Here is a 16449-nt window from a genome sequence, read left to right as displayed (position 1 = left end):
GCTTTCCAATTGTAATCATCACCCACAATTTATTCTTCCCTAATGGCAATCCACTCATCTCAATCAGTCATAATTTCCAAAAACAAAAAAAATTCTGAGCCAACTGTCTTTGTTTTAGTTTGACTGGTGAAATGACTGTAAAGGTGTAACTGTATTTTTCTAATGAGCCACCATTTTCCCCAACACCCCCAACTCCCCCTCCACTCCCTAAATCCCACTACAACCCTAACCTTGCAAAGTGAGTGTATGATTTTGACGGTGGGCTGTGCGTCCCTCCCTCCCTGTGCTCCGCTCCATAGGGGTCGACAGAGACACAGTGGCGTCAGGCAGAGCTCCCACAGCTCCAGGGCTGGGCAGAGAAGGGATTGCTGACACAGCCAAAGATGGTAAGGAGACTACTGCTGCCAAATGGATGGCCCAGCCATTTTACACACCCATTAAGTAATATGATCTGATATTGTACTGTGTTTACATAAATAAGCACTGGTGGTGATGCTGCTGACTGAGACAGTTGGAACTAGGGCAGAGATTCATGGATGGGACACTAGACAGAGGGCAGGAGGGAGGACTGGGGTTGCAAGGGTAGAGGAAGTTGTGCAGAGATGACTGAAAAGCAATATTCAGCTGCTGACATGTTCAGCCTCTGCATATGTTTGAGGAAGCCAATAAAGAATGTTGCACTCTCCTGTCTGGTATTTTCTCAATTTATATGTAAATATTGTTTTAGTATTTAAAACACATCCGTTATAATTCAATCGTGGTGTTTAGCCTTCATTAATACATGAAAAGCAGCAGCTGTGGGCATTTCTAACGGACATCTACCTCCCTGCAGACACATCGAGACTTTATTCAAGTTGCTCACTGCTATCCTGCTTCTAATTTCTCTTTCTGTTCTGTATTGAGCACTCAAGCACCCTTTAAAATTTTCAAAGTAATAGGTCCCTCCCATGCACTTTGCTCTATAGCAACTGTAGCTTCACTATTGTTTGAGTCAAGCTAAATCGATTAATCACTCTTAAGATGCCAGATTTAAGAATAGCATCTGGGTAGCTTTCAACTAAAACAGCAGCTATATATTCTAAATTCTATTGAACACAAGTTTCCAACAACTGCACACTGTCTTCATGTATTACTTTAAGCCAAAGGCCCAGTTCAGGCTCTGCGTCCTACACAAGTAGCGTTTTAACTTGTGATTAAAAGAAGGTACATCTTGAGGCTGAAAGCCTGAGAAGGCTGTGTGTTGTACCCAGTCAGCAGGACATGCAGTGAATTCTGTCCACAGCACTAGGCCCCACAGAGGGAGAGCAGGGACAGCTAGCGTTCACAACCAACATGAAGTGGACTGCTGAGCAGCTCAAGTGCTCGTGGGCAGGGACAAGGAGAGGAATATAATTGGCCACTGGGACTCGGCAGGTCCCTGTTAATTAGAGGCAGCCATTTTGGTGTAAAAATTCCTCAGAAAACGTCCCATGGAGTTGAAAGTCTCTCTGACAGAATGGAGCCCAGCAGGGAATGTAAACAGATTTAATAAGGCCCTCTCCAATCAACTCTGTTATGGCTAGATACTATTCTCTCGTTCCACTCCGCTCTCTCTCTTTCTCTCTCTGCCCCTCTGTCTTTCTTGGTTTGTCTCTGTATCTTTGTTGTGGTAGAGTGGTGAGTGATTAGGCAAGGATACTGTCAAAAGAACAATTTGCATGCAGCTCTCATCTTGAGAGCTTTTAGACATCTCCCTGTCTGTTTTCTGCTGTGGGATTGAGCCATTGTTCTCTCTCTGTATGTGTGTGTGTGTGTGTGTGTGTGTGTGTGTGTGTGTGTTTGCGTCTGTGTGAGAGTGAGTATGTACTCTTCCACTCACTACAGATGCCACAGAGTATGAAAGCATTGAAATGTGTGCATGCATGTGCAAGTGTGTGTGTGTAAAATGAGAGGATGGACATTTTGTTGGTGCTGCTCCTAAACACATAGATAGAGGAAAAGATGAACACGAAATAATAAGAAATACTGCCTCATTCTAAACATCTTCCTAAAGCCAGACAAAAAATGGATGCTTCAACCCATGTAAGCCCGCCATATGTCCTCCTGCGACATTGCTGGTATAGTTATCAAGATGTAAACTTATTACCAATTTAGTAATGTAAATTTTCTCCAAACAATCTCACATTTTTGTGTACCTGAAAAAAGGTGTTCTGCATTACATTGATATCATGTAGATATCAGTAATCTTCAAACATAAATAATAGTTACTATTCTGAATAAATAAGATATTATTATTTTATTAAATATTATCATATTGATCTTAGTATTAACATAACATATTGTTAATGGTAGAGTTATTTGTTTGCCTTCTGTTTCATCTATCACTGCACGTAGGTTATAGATAAAAGTGAAGGGATTAAAGCCAAGAAGTACACACATTGTAAACGTCTGAAATGGTTTTGAAAACTATTTCTGGACAAACTGGGAGATTTGTAATTCTGCTTTTAGATATATTAATAGAACACAGGTCCAGTCATTTGATAATCCAGAAATAGAGTGAAACATGACTCGTTTGCCGTTTCTCCTTTGTTAAAACCAGCCATGCTTCCAAAGTGCAGCCTGTCTGCCTGTACTTTAGAATAGTTAAAAATAGACAGAACGCTGAATGGTTTAACAGGGGAAAGGGAGAGATCTGAGTGATGAGTTTACAATTATGATTGAATCAGATTAAAGTATATTTTCATCTTAATTTGGATTTCAGCATGTTTGGTCATTACAGTGCTTGTGCAGCAACATAATTGGAACTGCTCAAATGGGCATGAATATGGACAGGCCTTTTTCTAGGGACTTGCTGTAGTTTATCATGGCTATTTATGCAGAATCAAAAACCCGTGGTACTAACAATAAGACAACACAATATATAAATATGATAGGGACCACAGGATCTAAAATCATTTCAAGAGGACATTAAAAAGATTATTTAACCAAGTTAACAAACATTAGCTCAACAGTCAGTTTACAATCTACTGGTCAGTCAAGCATGAGTCAAGACAGAATGATGCTCTCTGACGCTCTGACTTTATAAAAGGGCCTCCATCTTCTTTCTTCCGTTTTATCTTTCCACCATTTAGTGATTAGATGTAGTTGTGTCTACTTTTTCCACCCCCCTCCCCCACACACACACACACACACACACACACTTAAACGCAACAAAATCCATTAATCTGATCATACAAAGTTTTTTTATGCAAATGAATTATTTCACTTCGCACATCGCTTTTGTTGGAGAATGACGTTCGCTCTGAATAAGCATTTGTATTAAATATTTATCAGAATGCTCTAGTAGAAAAGCAAAGTGCAACCTACGTCCCTCCGACGACAACGACTGTTGACCCTCATGCCCTTACAGCTTTTTTTTTTGCTGTTTTCTCACACTTACACCAAGCTCACCATTCTTTTCAAACACTTTGATCCCAAAATGCTCTGCAAAACCAGATATGAAAACGTAAACTTCTCTCTGTCACAGTAGCAGCATCAGCAGTCAGATAGCTAGCTGAAAGGCTGCCTCTGTTACTGTCCCCTCCCACAAACCTCAGCAGCTATCACAGAACTATTTAGAGACGCCTCTTACTGTCTTCATGAATATTAAGGCATTAATCCTCTCTGTCTCTACTGTTAATTGTATTTCTCAATGTATAAACATGTGGCATGTAGTGTGTACAGTGTGTTCACTATATGTTTAGTTTGTTATTCTATATACGGTTTAGCAGTTTTTTGATTAAATGTTGATGATGTATCACTTTGTGATATACAGTACAGTTATTTGTTTTTCACTTATTTAACTATTTGGTGACAGCACAACTGCTCACAAATATAAGCCTTCCTTCAGTGAATACTCTCATTCCTAACAACTACTTTCAGCTATTTGAACACAATATACAAGTATTTGCTCCTGGCTCACTGAATTATTAATAAAATACCCAAAAAATCAGGGTACTTCATCACACTGATGCAAAATCCTGTAAATTCAATATTGATGTAAAGCAGTCCTGCACACTGTTTTGCAACATTGCCCAAAATAACTTAATACAACTGAGATCTGGAAAATCTGGCAAAGACTCAGACGGTTGACAAATTTTTGTCATCTCTTACTATAAACAGTAATATCCCGTAATCCTAAAATGTAAAAATGTATTGAGTAACCCTATTCCATACAAATACATACAGAGACATTGTGAAGTGTCATTGTTCTACCTTACCGTTACAACATTTAAATCCATCTCAGTTAGAATGGCAAGAATTAATTGTATGGAAATACCAAAACACCGACACATACGACTGTATGTACAAAGCTTGTTTAAAACCTTTCAAGTATCTGGAAACAGGCTTTTAAAGGGCCCTCTTCATCCAGACTGTTGATCTGACTTAATTCAACAAAATTCATGCTTTTTAGAGAAGTAATTTTGGAGTTTTGTAGTCTTGTATGCCCTGCTACATATTCAGTGTTCCACATTGCAAATTACATTAGAGAAGCCTTTGTTAATGTATGCTATCTCTCTTCTTCTTCTTCCTCCCTGCCCTTTCTTTCCATGGTTCCTCTCCTTGCTTCTCCTTCTTTTCTGCTCCTTTTCAACCTGCTCCAGATCATCAGTAACATGGAGGCTCCAGTGACAAATGGCCCCAGCGGAGGAGGCAACACAGCCAACGGGCCAACCACCAACAGCCGCGGCTGCCCCTCACCCATGCAGACTGGCCCAACAAACGACGATAGCAAGACCAACCTCATTGTCAACTACCTGCCCCAAAACATGACCCAGGAGGAGTTCCGCAGCCTGTTCGGTAGCATCGGCGAGATCGAGTCCTGCAAGCTGGTTCGCGACAAGATCACAGGTGAAGAATGGAAACTGTTTATACGTGGTTGTGCGGTATTGCTGCATGCGTTTCCCAAGATACCAACTTTTCATGACCTAATAAAATCATCTGCTCAGCCACCATGTAATTTGAGGTGTATCCAATGGGTCTTGAAAAGATATCATGAACTCAGGGTTTATAGGATTGTGTCAGCATATACAGGAGCATGTTTTAAACTGAAGTAAAAACATAAAAATCACCTTAAGTGAAATCAGTAGTATAGTGTAATGATTTGGTAGTCCCCAAAGACAATTCCTCCAAAGGAAAGAAGAAAGGGAAAAAGCACAAGGTGAGCCACTGTACTGAGCTCCCATAGAGCCAGAAGGGATTGAGATGCTTGCTTTCTGCTCTCACAGTTTTAACTGGATCCTGGGACTTTAAGTCTGGACTTCCTTTTCACTATAGCATCCAACAGCTGCTTATGAAGTTTAATACTGTATCTACATACATAGTTATAAATTCTCAACAAACCACATATGTAAAGATTATTTGTAATCAAAATGTTAATTTATTTTTTGCCTTTGTTTTTCTCTCAGAATCTTTTTTCATATTTGATTTTATAATCAAATAACAGTAAAATTTCAACAATAATAAAACAGTTGATAAGAGAAACAGACAGATGAAGCAGACAGTTTACGTGCCTGTTTACATACTGCTAAAAGATCAAAGGTAGGTGTAGATACAACAGTGTGGCCATACGCTGTGTGTTGAATGTAGGCAAGCATGTAAAGAATTATATATGGTATGGATAGTTCACACTTGTACACAAACCCTTGATCCAACATCATTCCAAACAAATTAAGTTTTTGAGAGGACATTTCACTGCATGCGTTGTCTTTCACAAGGAGAAATCCATCTCTGCCCTCTGTGTGTGTTCAAGCGCTGCGACTCAGCAATGCAGCAAAGTGCCACATGTTCTCCAGAGGTGTTTAAATTAAGCAGCACTTCGCGGCACTAATCGTGGCTGTAATCTGGGCGTAGTGGCTGTGTGGGTGGCCATACAGCAGATGGATAAGGGGGGTTGGGGTGGTGTAGCTCTGTGATAATGCTCCATAATGGCTTTCATTTTAGATCCTACTTACTGACACTCTTCTCCTGATAATCTCATTAAAGAGCACCAGGCACCAGGCAGGCAGGCAGGCAGGCAGGCAGGCAGGCAGGCAGGCAGTGGGGCAGTCAGGCAGTCGAGATCGCCAAGCCATTCTCGAATAGCAGGCAAGCAAGCAAGGCAAGGAGAGCGAACACACATACGCAGATATATGGATATGTAATCACAGATTAGATCTCCTGTAAAAGATTAAGGGTAACCAAAAGGTCATTAGTGATGACTGTAAACCAGAGATGGCCACTAGCCCAGCTACTCCTGCCTCCGTCTGCTCTGTGTTCTTTGAAGCATATTTCTGCAGCTCTATGAATCCTCTTTAGAACCATCTTCCTCTTCTTCCGTAATGGGCCACAAAATGGAGCCTGAGAGTCAAATACACCAGTTTAATGGCGGATGGTGTGTACAAAAATAACAGTGATATACCACATGCTATCATCATCACCATCACCATGTTCTCTCTCCACCCAATTTTCCTCTTAAGTATGATTTGCCAAGCAGCAGTGAGGAACCAAGCGAACGGGAGATATTTGGAGAGACTTTAAATTTGAACAGAAGCTTAGTAAACTTGCTCATGGCCTAACTGGGGACTGTGAGAGAGGTAGAAATGTTTGTCCGCTCACTTCTAAATCATTTAGGGTAGTTCTCTGCTCTGTACTACAAGGTCTCTCTGATGACTTAGCATCCACACAAAAAGTTATAAATAAAATCCCGCCCTGCCTTCAGCTCCCCCTGTTGTGTATACCTGTTTTGCTCTCCCATGGGTGCAGTTTCCTGATGCAAACTTTTAAGCTAACAAAGCACAGATCCCCTCCTCCTGCAGAGAATGCCAAGAGGCTTCATACTCTCTAACAGTCATCCAAATCTTTGAAAGACTAAGTCAGGCTCGTGAGGGGGAAGGGTAAAGAGAACACCATTTTTTGAATACCTGTACCCGTTGTTGTCTCTCACAAATATCTGCACATCGATGTAAGAAAGATAAATTTCTGCCATTTTCCCAATCAGGATTTTTGAGAAAGTCAAGACCGAGAGAGGAAGAATATCTTTAACCATGTTGAAATTTCAGAACAAATCTTTTGAATATGTCTTGAGGATAGTTAGTGTTCTGGAGCTACATATTATTCATATTGATGGGAATAATAAGGCCCTGCTTTCTTCATGCCTTAATATTCTATTATGCATTGTGAAGAGCACAAAGAGAATAGAACAAAGTTTAAAAATATAAATAATTTCACTGAATTTTACAAAAATGTACTTGGAAAATAGTTTGAATATTTAACCATTACAAGACTGACGTATTCCGCCATGACATTTTTTTGGTGTACATACCACAACTAACAGTGGTTACATTTTATGTTTTATGGTACTTCTGTTTCAGCTTTATGATTTCAAATGCAAACAAATCAACTCACATTTAGCAAGCATTCATCACTATTTGTTTGCTTCGATCTCACGATCTGTTTCCCATCAGTATTTATGACTTGACTAACCTGTGAGTGTTTGCTGACAACGTGTGAGCACATGAGCCTTTCAGAGGTAGGAGAGACAGGCGGGTCCTCAGTGTCCTCTCAGCTTCCTGTGTACTTGCTCCTGTCAGCTCCAATGACGCTAGTGTGGCGTGAGGCTCGGGCGGGTGCAGGCAGGCGTAGCCACTCCAGCTCCGTCTGTCACCCTGGCTGACTTCAGCTGGTACTAAAGCTACCTCTGGGTGTCTTTCTTGCTCCCAGCAACACCTGCCTGCCTGCCTGCCTGCCTGCCTGCCTGCACAACTGTCTCTGGCTGGTGCTCTCATAACACGCCAGGGACATGCAGGTTAATCTTTTGTTTAAGGCTAGCTTACGCACACCTAGCTGCAGCCCACACACACTTGCATTAAATGCCCCAGGCCTCCACCTGTGAATTTCCTGTCTCTTAAAGAGAAGATATATCTTAAGCATTTAAACAGTTGCTTGAATTAATTGTGTATACTGTAGTAGCTTTTACATTTGTCGTCCTGTATTCCAGGCAGAGAGAACACTACATATACAAATGCTTATGTCAAGGATATGATGGCTTTGAGACACTATGAACTATAGATGGTTCCACTTAGAGTGCTTTCTGTTCATGGTATTTCTTTCTTTAAAAGGAAGCAAAACGACTGTTTAAGCTGAAAATTGCCAGTCTGAAAGTCTGTATCTTGAGCAACAGTGAAAGCAACCACTCCTTACTGAGATGTTAGTAAAAACACACATACCCTTGTGGAGAGCTTGGAAAAATTAATGTGGACCTTGCACTATACTGAATCAGCACTCGTGAACATCTACACACGCCCATGCACACAGGCATACACACACACAGAAATGGAATTGACCGATCCTTGTCAGTAAGTCATTTTTCGGGATAATTTTTCGGCAACGGGTGCATTTTTGCTGGATAAATGAATGCATTTGTTTTCATAATGACATGGAGGAGAAGAAAATAGCTTTTCATGCTGGAACAATAATTGATTGCGTTGGGGAGGGGCGTGGTGGTGGTTGAGGGGGGTTACATTTATGTGGATAATCTTTTTTTTTCTTTTTTTTTGGCATTCTCACCAGTAATTACAGTAGCCCAAATCTCAGCAGCCTTATTCTCTGGAGATAGATAGGATATTTTACTTGCTTGTTGAGTAAACAGTTCACCATGTTTACTAGTTGCTATGTGTCTGCCTTATTCTGGCTGCCTGTGCTACCTCTTTCCTTAGGTAGTAACAGCACTTGCTGATTGACAGCCTTTAGCAGCAAACTCTGCTCACCTTTTAATAATGGGGACAGTATTTTTTTTGTTAATACAGATGAAATAATTCTTATCTCTGTATCACTCTATATCAAAGCCTGTAAAGACATTACCCTAAAGCACACTGACTGAAGCCTTTTGTGCACACTACTCTAGTCACCTTCCACGTGTTGGTTTTATACATGGAATCTGGGGAGCTGATGCAAATTATAGTGACAATGTAGCAAACCAAGCAGATGTTGGCAATGAAAAATAGATGGACTGTGATGTCAGCTGTGGTGTAGTTCAAGCTGGAGCACCTCTGACAGACAGCAGCTTCAGTGCCATGTGAAAGCCTACTGTGAACCCAGTTCTTACATAAGGACAGGTACGCATAGTCATATACTGTAAGTGCAAAAAACATCTCTTGCTGGATTTGGCTTGCTTTGCACGCACTTCCCTGTGGTCCAGGCAACACACTTCCATTAGTTTCATTGTCGTTCCATTTCTTTTATGGAACATCAAGTGCACCCACAAGTATTGCTAACATAAAATATGCATCTAACCCTGATCTGCAAGGACAGACGGGTGCAGCTTAGCTCCTGCACAAGGTCTGTCAGTCTAACGTGGAGCAGATTAAATATTCACCATATCAACCTCAGTTTACCCACATCTCTTTGTTGCTACTGAAATATACATTGACAACGTGCCTGGAGCAAAGCCGATTCTCTTTGTACTTCAGATTGCAAGCCAACCTGTTTTTCCGACATTACTAAAGTGTAGGGAACATAACTCTGTTTACACCTTTGTTTGTCCTATGGTGAGAGCCATTTACCCCTTCCAAGACACCTAAACAACACAAATGTAATGTTGTTCTGTGTGTCGACAAACCATACATACTTTTTTAATCCTTACTAAAATCGTGCTGAGGGAGATCTACTGCAGTGTTTATATTTCACATACAGGCTGCATTTATCTGAACCTGCAATGGGCTGAAGGCTGAAGATAGCGTGAACAAAGCTGACAGGGAAAGAGATGAAAAAAGGATTTGACATCTTCAGAGCCAGGTATTAAGAGAGCTGCCAGGCTCAGAAGTGCAGACACAAGCACGAAGACACACATTAAAGTTTCAGAATCTCAGGTCCCAATAATGTCCTGTCTCTCTCCTCGTGGCACCCCTCTCCCCCTGCTTAGGACCCAGAAGTGGACATCCTGAGAGCTTGCTTGGATGCACTGCTCCTCCCATGACCCTCACTTCAGAGTGCCTGTGTCGCCTCTCATTCCACTCTGTGTGCCCTTTACATAGAACACAGAGGTCGTGAGTGTCCCCTGTGTCGGGCTCAGATCCAGAGGCTGAATGTGCCTCAGGACTGCTTCCTCGCCCTAAGACCTGAGTGAACTGGTGAACTGGTACCTTGGCAGGAGAGAGCCAGACAGTCCCTTTGTCCCCAGCCTGTGTGCTGCAGGGCTAGGGGTGGATGGCTGAGGTTTTGTGGGCCTGTTCACTCTGTGTGCTCCCAGAAAGAGTCCAAGCAGGTGCAGCAGGGTGAGCTCCACAATCCTGATGTGACAGTCAAGTCTTAAAGGGGCTTCTCCGTCTGTCAGCTTGCCTTGTATTTGTCAGCTTCACAGCCAGCCAACCAGCCCACACACTGCAGGCTGTAGTCGACTGGCCCCAAGGCTCAGGGAGCCACCACGAGGGGGTGGTTTACGTTTGTGTGCGTGCTTGTCCCTGAGCTTTTACGTGGGCAAGTGTGTGTGTGTTAGTCGAAGCAGGGCCTTGGGAACTGAGAGTGGGAGACTCCTGACTGCTACAGTGGCTGCTACCTTGGCAACCCAGGAGGGAAAGATGCGTTGAATGAGTGAGTGGGAGAGGGATCTACAGTAGATGTGTGTGTGTGTGTGTCTGTGTGTGGGGGATGTGGCTCTGTTTATGAATTTAGTTATTTAAACGGGCTCAATACATGCCATATGATATGCTCAAACTGTACCGCTAGTATTTGAGGCACTGTAGTCTTTTGTTCTCTTGGTGTTTCTTTTTTTGCAAACTCACTCAACTCCCGCTCCTCAGTGCTATGGAGTTGACCCTCTTTAAGGTAAGTGAAGTGTATTTTGACATGAAGCTGGTGACAGGGCACCTTTTCAAATGTTGGGGAGCACTGGCCCATCAAAAATAGCACTACTTCAAGTTGCTGCAGCAGCAAGGGGCAAAACGTCAGAATATGGGAAAGCGTGGAAGCAGTGAGTGTGACACATTTATTTTGACAAATTGAAATGTTTTTTTCTCCCCTCTGCCTCATCTTAAAATGTCGCTAAATTTATGACTGACCGAACAGATTTGCCTGTTTCTGGGGAGAGGAAGCTGGTCCTCTCAAGGTGTGTTAGCATCACTGGCTCATAGCTCTGATGATCCCTGCACACTGAAACTCCCCCCCTCACCCCTTCTAATGTTTCTGTCCTCCCATGGCTTCCAAATGACGGACGGACTGAACTGCTGACAGGGTGTGGGGCTGCAGGAACAAGTAGAAATGTTTATAGATAGCCTTTAAAGGTCCCTTCACACAGATGATATTTTTATCGGACTTTTCTTTTTGTTAGACCGCCTCAAATTCATGTTGAGCTTTTTCCATTTGTTGGGCAGCATGTACTACACAAATTTCTTATTTTTATGGAATTATAGAAACTACAAAGGAACAGAAGAAAAAGAAATTAATTATTTAAAAAAGAATTTGAACAAGTTGGCAGTTGTAACCTCACAACAGAATGCTTCTTCTCCAACTGCAGCAACTACTATAATATCTGTTTTGACAACAGTGTCAGCAGTTCAAGTTAACTTTTTGACTAATAGCTCCACAGTTTCAGAGGATAGCATTAAGAACAATAGATTGCAGCGAGGTACACAGTAAAATAGAACGTTCTTGCAGCTGTGTTTCATTTGGTAGCTACCACTCTAGATCACTAGTTTTGTGTGAAACTTGACTGATGATAGCAGAAGATGAAGATGCTTTCATGTCTGCCGTACAGGGCTCTTATTCACATAATAAAACAAAAAAGGCACAAAATAATGACAGGCAATATGCAACTACAGTCTCTTACTGTGTGTACCTTACTCCGTGCCTCAGTTTTGTATGTACTGTATGTACATGAATATGTTTAACTTGATTGTATTTCTGTAAGTTCAGTGTAGCCATGCATACATCTATTTTGCTTTTGTTTGTGCCTATTTATGTAGCTGTATGTAATTTGCATAGGTACGTTGTGCGAATTTTCACTTGCATCGTCTAGCGTTTGTGTGTATTTGTGTGCACAGAAGGGGGAAAGGAAAGCTGAAATTGCATAGCGGGGCCAGCAGGCGGGACCCCCCGCTCAAAGTACACTCATTTTCTCATCTCACACTATGGACAACCTGCTGCGCCTCAGGACACAAACAATGACTTAGTTGTAACACCTCACCAACATGCCAGAGAGGTACTCGCTAGAAATAGCAGTGATTTTACCACTGAAAAGCATGACCACCTCCCTATACAATTTATGTCAGCTTATACAAAAGCTCTTCCAAAGAGTGGAGGTGGGTCCCAATTAGCACTATATCATACAGCACTGCGGCGCTATAGTGCTGCCTAAACCTATACAATATTTAATGACAGCTTTTGGCAGATACAGGTGCATACACATACTTTACCCACACAGTAGAATATCATTAACAAACCCTAGATTTTAGATTGATATAATTCACATAAATCCCATTTGGGGACGTTCTTTATTACAAGACCTCTGCCATCATTAAATTTACATAATCTTTATTAAGAAGCCCCTTTTCATTGCTGCCAAACATTTTCTTGGTTCGTCACAACTGTTGTACAACTGTTGTAGAATTCGCAGGACTGATACAGTATGCAGCTGACGAATCCAAGGCAAATGAATATCTAACCTCATTAAAAGGCCATTATGGAAAGCAATGCATCATTTGAATTCTTGGTTTTAATTGACAATTAAAATATATAAGTTAATGTATCCATTAAACTAATTGATCAGCACAAGGATTTTTTTTTCTGTTAGCTACAACCCCATTAGAGGCTATTTATCATGCATTTTTAATGGCTTCTCTACATTGCCTCAGATGCAGTACTTTCTCAAGTTATTTTTCTGTCATCATAAAATACCAGTAGGCAGTCCCTGTCTATAAAATCTGTCTCTGGTTTTCACACTTTTCTTAGGTAAACTGTCTTTTTAGAGGATCGATTCCTGTGACAGAGTTTGGAGGATGTCATACAGTATCAAGCAATGTCCCTTATACTTACTTTTGAATTCTCTCGAAATGCATTTCTATAACCTCATGTTAAATTGTTGTGACTGTATCATTATTCAGCATCAGCTAAGCAACTTTGATATATGATATGACATTGAAAATTACTTTTACAGTAGACTAGATCTTGAAGAACACATATCTGGGGCTAAAATGTACAGACAGCTCTAGCAATATCAAGTTCTGCTTCATCTTTGCTGTATGGTCATAACTTTTATTTGGTGCTCTAATCATGTGAAGCATTCTGAGTTGGCCTTATCCGTATAATACAGTAAGACACCATGCTAGGGTAAATAATGCTGAGGCATTTTAAACATGCTTTTGACCGTGCTTAATCGTGGTGTGTTGAGCTGGTTCAGAGCAGGGGGACTGTTATGGTGTGATCCAAATGCAGACAGCATGCAGGGCTGATCCTGCTGGGGAGTATTGAGGTGGACAGGGCAGGTGTTGTGACAGGCTGAAGCCAACCACACTGCCTGCTGTCTCTGCATGCATACTGTATGTCACTGATGGAGAACCTCTTACAGTAGTATCTTCGCCCATATGACTGCATGCATACTTATGATAATGGACTGAAATAGATTGTGTTCCTCATCTTTTTAGTGTTGACATATACTAAATGGTTAGGAACTACAAAGCCAACCCAACACCCCCACCCACCCACCACAAACAATGACACATTTACTGGTTAGCTGCCAGCCACTCCACTCCTCACTGTCCTGCTGCGAAGACATACTTTACTGCTTGCGTTTGTTTGTATGTGCCTCTGTGATTGAGTGATTACATGTTTACTTCCATGTGTGTGTGTGCATGTGTGTACATCTGCCTATGTGGTGCATTGGCGTTGCGGCTCCCACCCATCCGTGCAGATTCCAGGCAGCCTGCGGGTGGCTCCCTGCTGTTAGCTGCTCCGTAGCAGGCTGGAAAAGGTTGGTGGAATCCCCTCTCGGGGGTTTCTTGATGCTGCAGACAGATGTCTTCCTCTGTCTCCCCTCATCTCCCCGCTCACCTGGGGACTGATGCCAGCCCGTGAGCCTCGCACCCAGCCCTCCTCTTCCTTCCGGCCCCCTCGCCAAAGAGGGAGTGAAGACAATAGTGGTGGCGGGCAGATATGCCAATACCAGCTTAAGCTCCCCATAGATACAACATACACACGCAATAAAAGTGCACACACACAAACATCCTTTACATATAGCAGTTGCTGAATACCACATTCATCAAAGTAAAGTAATCAAAGTAAATACATTATTATATTTGTTGTAAGACTGTAATCAATTGCTGACTCACGTGTGCATGCCCACACTTGCATACTAACTTACGCAACCCCCCCAAACACACACACAGACACACTTCCTACGCTGAGGCTGCCCCCTTTACAGGCCATGGCTGCCAGTTTGGCCCCATTTGGCTGCCTGGATGGCTCCATGAGTGTTAAGTGTATCGGTACCATTAAGCACCAGCCAGCCCATTTCTATTGCCCTGCATGAGTGCTCTTCGCCAGCACACTTCACTTTCAGCTAACCTTCTGGTAGCTGCTCTTGTCAAACCTCACATTTCTTGTTGAAGATGAGGGTGAGGGGTGAGAAAGGTGATGGGAAAGTGGGAGGTGAGGGTGGAAGAGATAGTGAATGCCAGAGAGGAGTGTTACAAGCAGCAGGCTCTCAGCTGCTGCACCCATCTGGAATTTAAACCGTGTAAATTGAATACAACCACCTATCAACAGTTACTGTTGGAAATTTTTACAATGTAACATGTTTATTTGGCTGAAAATACTCAATTTATCTGCAAACTGTACACTACTGGGTAATTTATAATACCATTTAAGGGCCATCTCAGTTTATTGGCAAGCTAAAGTTACATGCATGTTCATTCAGTTAATTACTTTGGCCACATTTTCACTTTCTCTTCATTATTCATAGTCTCTTTTCTGCGTACACCATTTAATACAGAAGAGAAGCTGCAAAAATGATTTGTGAGTTATATTTTAACTGCCAAACTTAACACCTGATGTCAGCTGAGAGTCAGAGAGGAGGGGGAGGGGGAAGGGAGGCGGGTTAGTTATAAATAGCAGTAGTCTCTCCAGGATGGCAGGTTTTTAATTAACAATAGAGAACGTCTGATAATCCACAGTTAATCCAGAGGAGAAGAGGGAGGAGAGGAAAGAAGAAGAGAAAATCGTCAGCTGTTTGATGTTAGGACTACAAGTCCCTCCTGGCCCACAGCTCACTGCTGAGCTGTTCTGCACTGTGATACCCATAGCCCAAATGTATTTATTTTGTGAAACAGCCATGCTCCATATTTTGCGATTCACTTTGTTTCTGACTAACCGCTGTCTGTTCCCATTAGTGTGAATATGTGCATGCCGCTCCTCTTAAACTGACTGATTCTTTGTGCTTGTGGATAGGGGCTGTTTGTTGAAAACTAGCCGACTGACGGCCCTGATGGCTGGAGGCATCCGCTTAAAGTTCTACGCCCGTTGAAAGGCTTGATCTGTCGGGGAAACACTAGGAGATGTCAGGCCTGCTTCACACTCAAAGGGAGTCTGCTATCTAAGACACTGAGCTTAGAGGGAAATGGGGGTGGTGCTTTTTTTTGCACAGCTGCAAAGACAGTAACAAATATGTTGTTTGTATTTACTGTGGTAGATTATTTTCTTGGACTGGGTTGAGTTTCAGTCTCATAATTCAGAAAGAATTTGAGTTTAATTCAAGACATATTTCAGGCAGTCATTCATTGACACTCCAATCACCGATACAACGAGCAACCAGTAAAGAGAAGTGCAAAGAGCAGAGTATAGACACATTCCCAACTCAATAAGATTCTAAGTATGACAGGAAATATAAGGTCGAGATGGGTTTCTTTAATCTGTTAATTGGTAACTTTTTCCACCATTATTTGACCAGGATTATCTCTTGAATGATCATTTGATGATCTTGGAGTAGTGAAAATAGTCCCTTAAAGGGTACATGTTGTAGAGTACAGTTCTGCAGGATCGTGGCAACAGAGAAGTCTTGGTCGACAAAAATGACACCAAGACTCATGGCGCTCAGGGCAGGAGTCACTGTGATCTTGTCAGTAGTGACAAAGAGATGTTGTAAAGGACTTTCCAGAGCAATATGTATGATATCCAAGAAGCTGTATGTACAGATGGGACCATGGGCTGGGTTTTTGTTCTTTTTTTTTTTCAGTTTTGGGAGCTACGGGGTACCAAGGATCAAATCTTGGTCAACAAATCACACTGCCATTCTACTGATCAATCTAAATGTAACTTTGGCTTTTGCCCTGACTGCCAACAATGTCATAAACATGAAATGAGATTGCAAGTATAGAAAAGAGAGTAGAGATATTTGTCAGTTGGAAATATGGTACCACCTTACAAGTTTAAACCTTCAAAGTGTTTATCCTACTCTTCTAACAA

At 42.0% G+C, this 16449-nt stretch overlaps 1 protein-coding gene across 1 annotated transcript in view; it reads left to right on the top strand.

The window, feature by feature from the left end:
* The window catches only part of elavl4 (ELAV like neuron-specific RNA binding protein 4), a 72650-nt gene that overhangs the window by 29579 nt on the left and 26622 nt on the right, over positions 1-16449 (top strand). The window contains exons 3-4 of the mRNA XM_040129424.1: positions 300-386; positions 4623-4869. Of these exons, the coding sequence (XP_039985358.1) occupies positions 300-386; positions 4623-4869 (334 nt within the window). The remainder of the gene's footprint in view (positions 1-299; positions 387-4622; positions 4870-16449) is intronic.

Source organism: Xiphias gladius, chromosome 6 (assembly GCF_016859285.1).
Source record: "Xiphias gladius isolate SHS-SW01 ecotype Sanya breed wild chromosome 6, ASM1685928v1, whole genome shotgun sequence".
Lineage (NCBI taxonomy): Eukaryota > Metazoa > Chordata > Actinopteri > Istiophoriformes > Xiphiidae > Xiphias > Xiphias gladius.
This window is presented reverse-complemented; position numbering and strand designations above follow the sequence as displayed.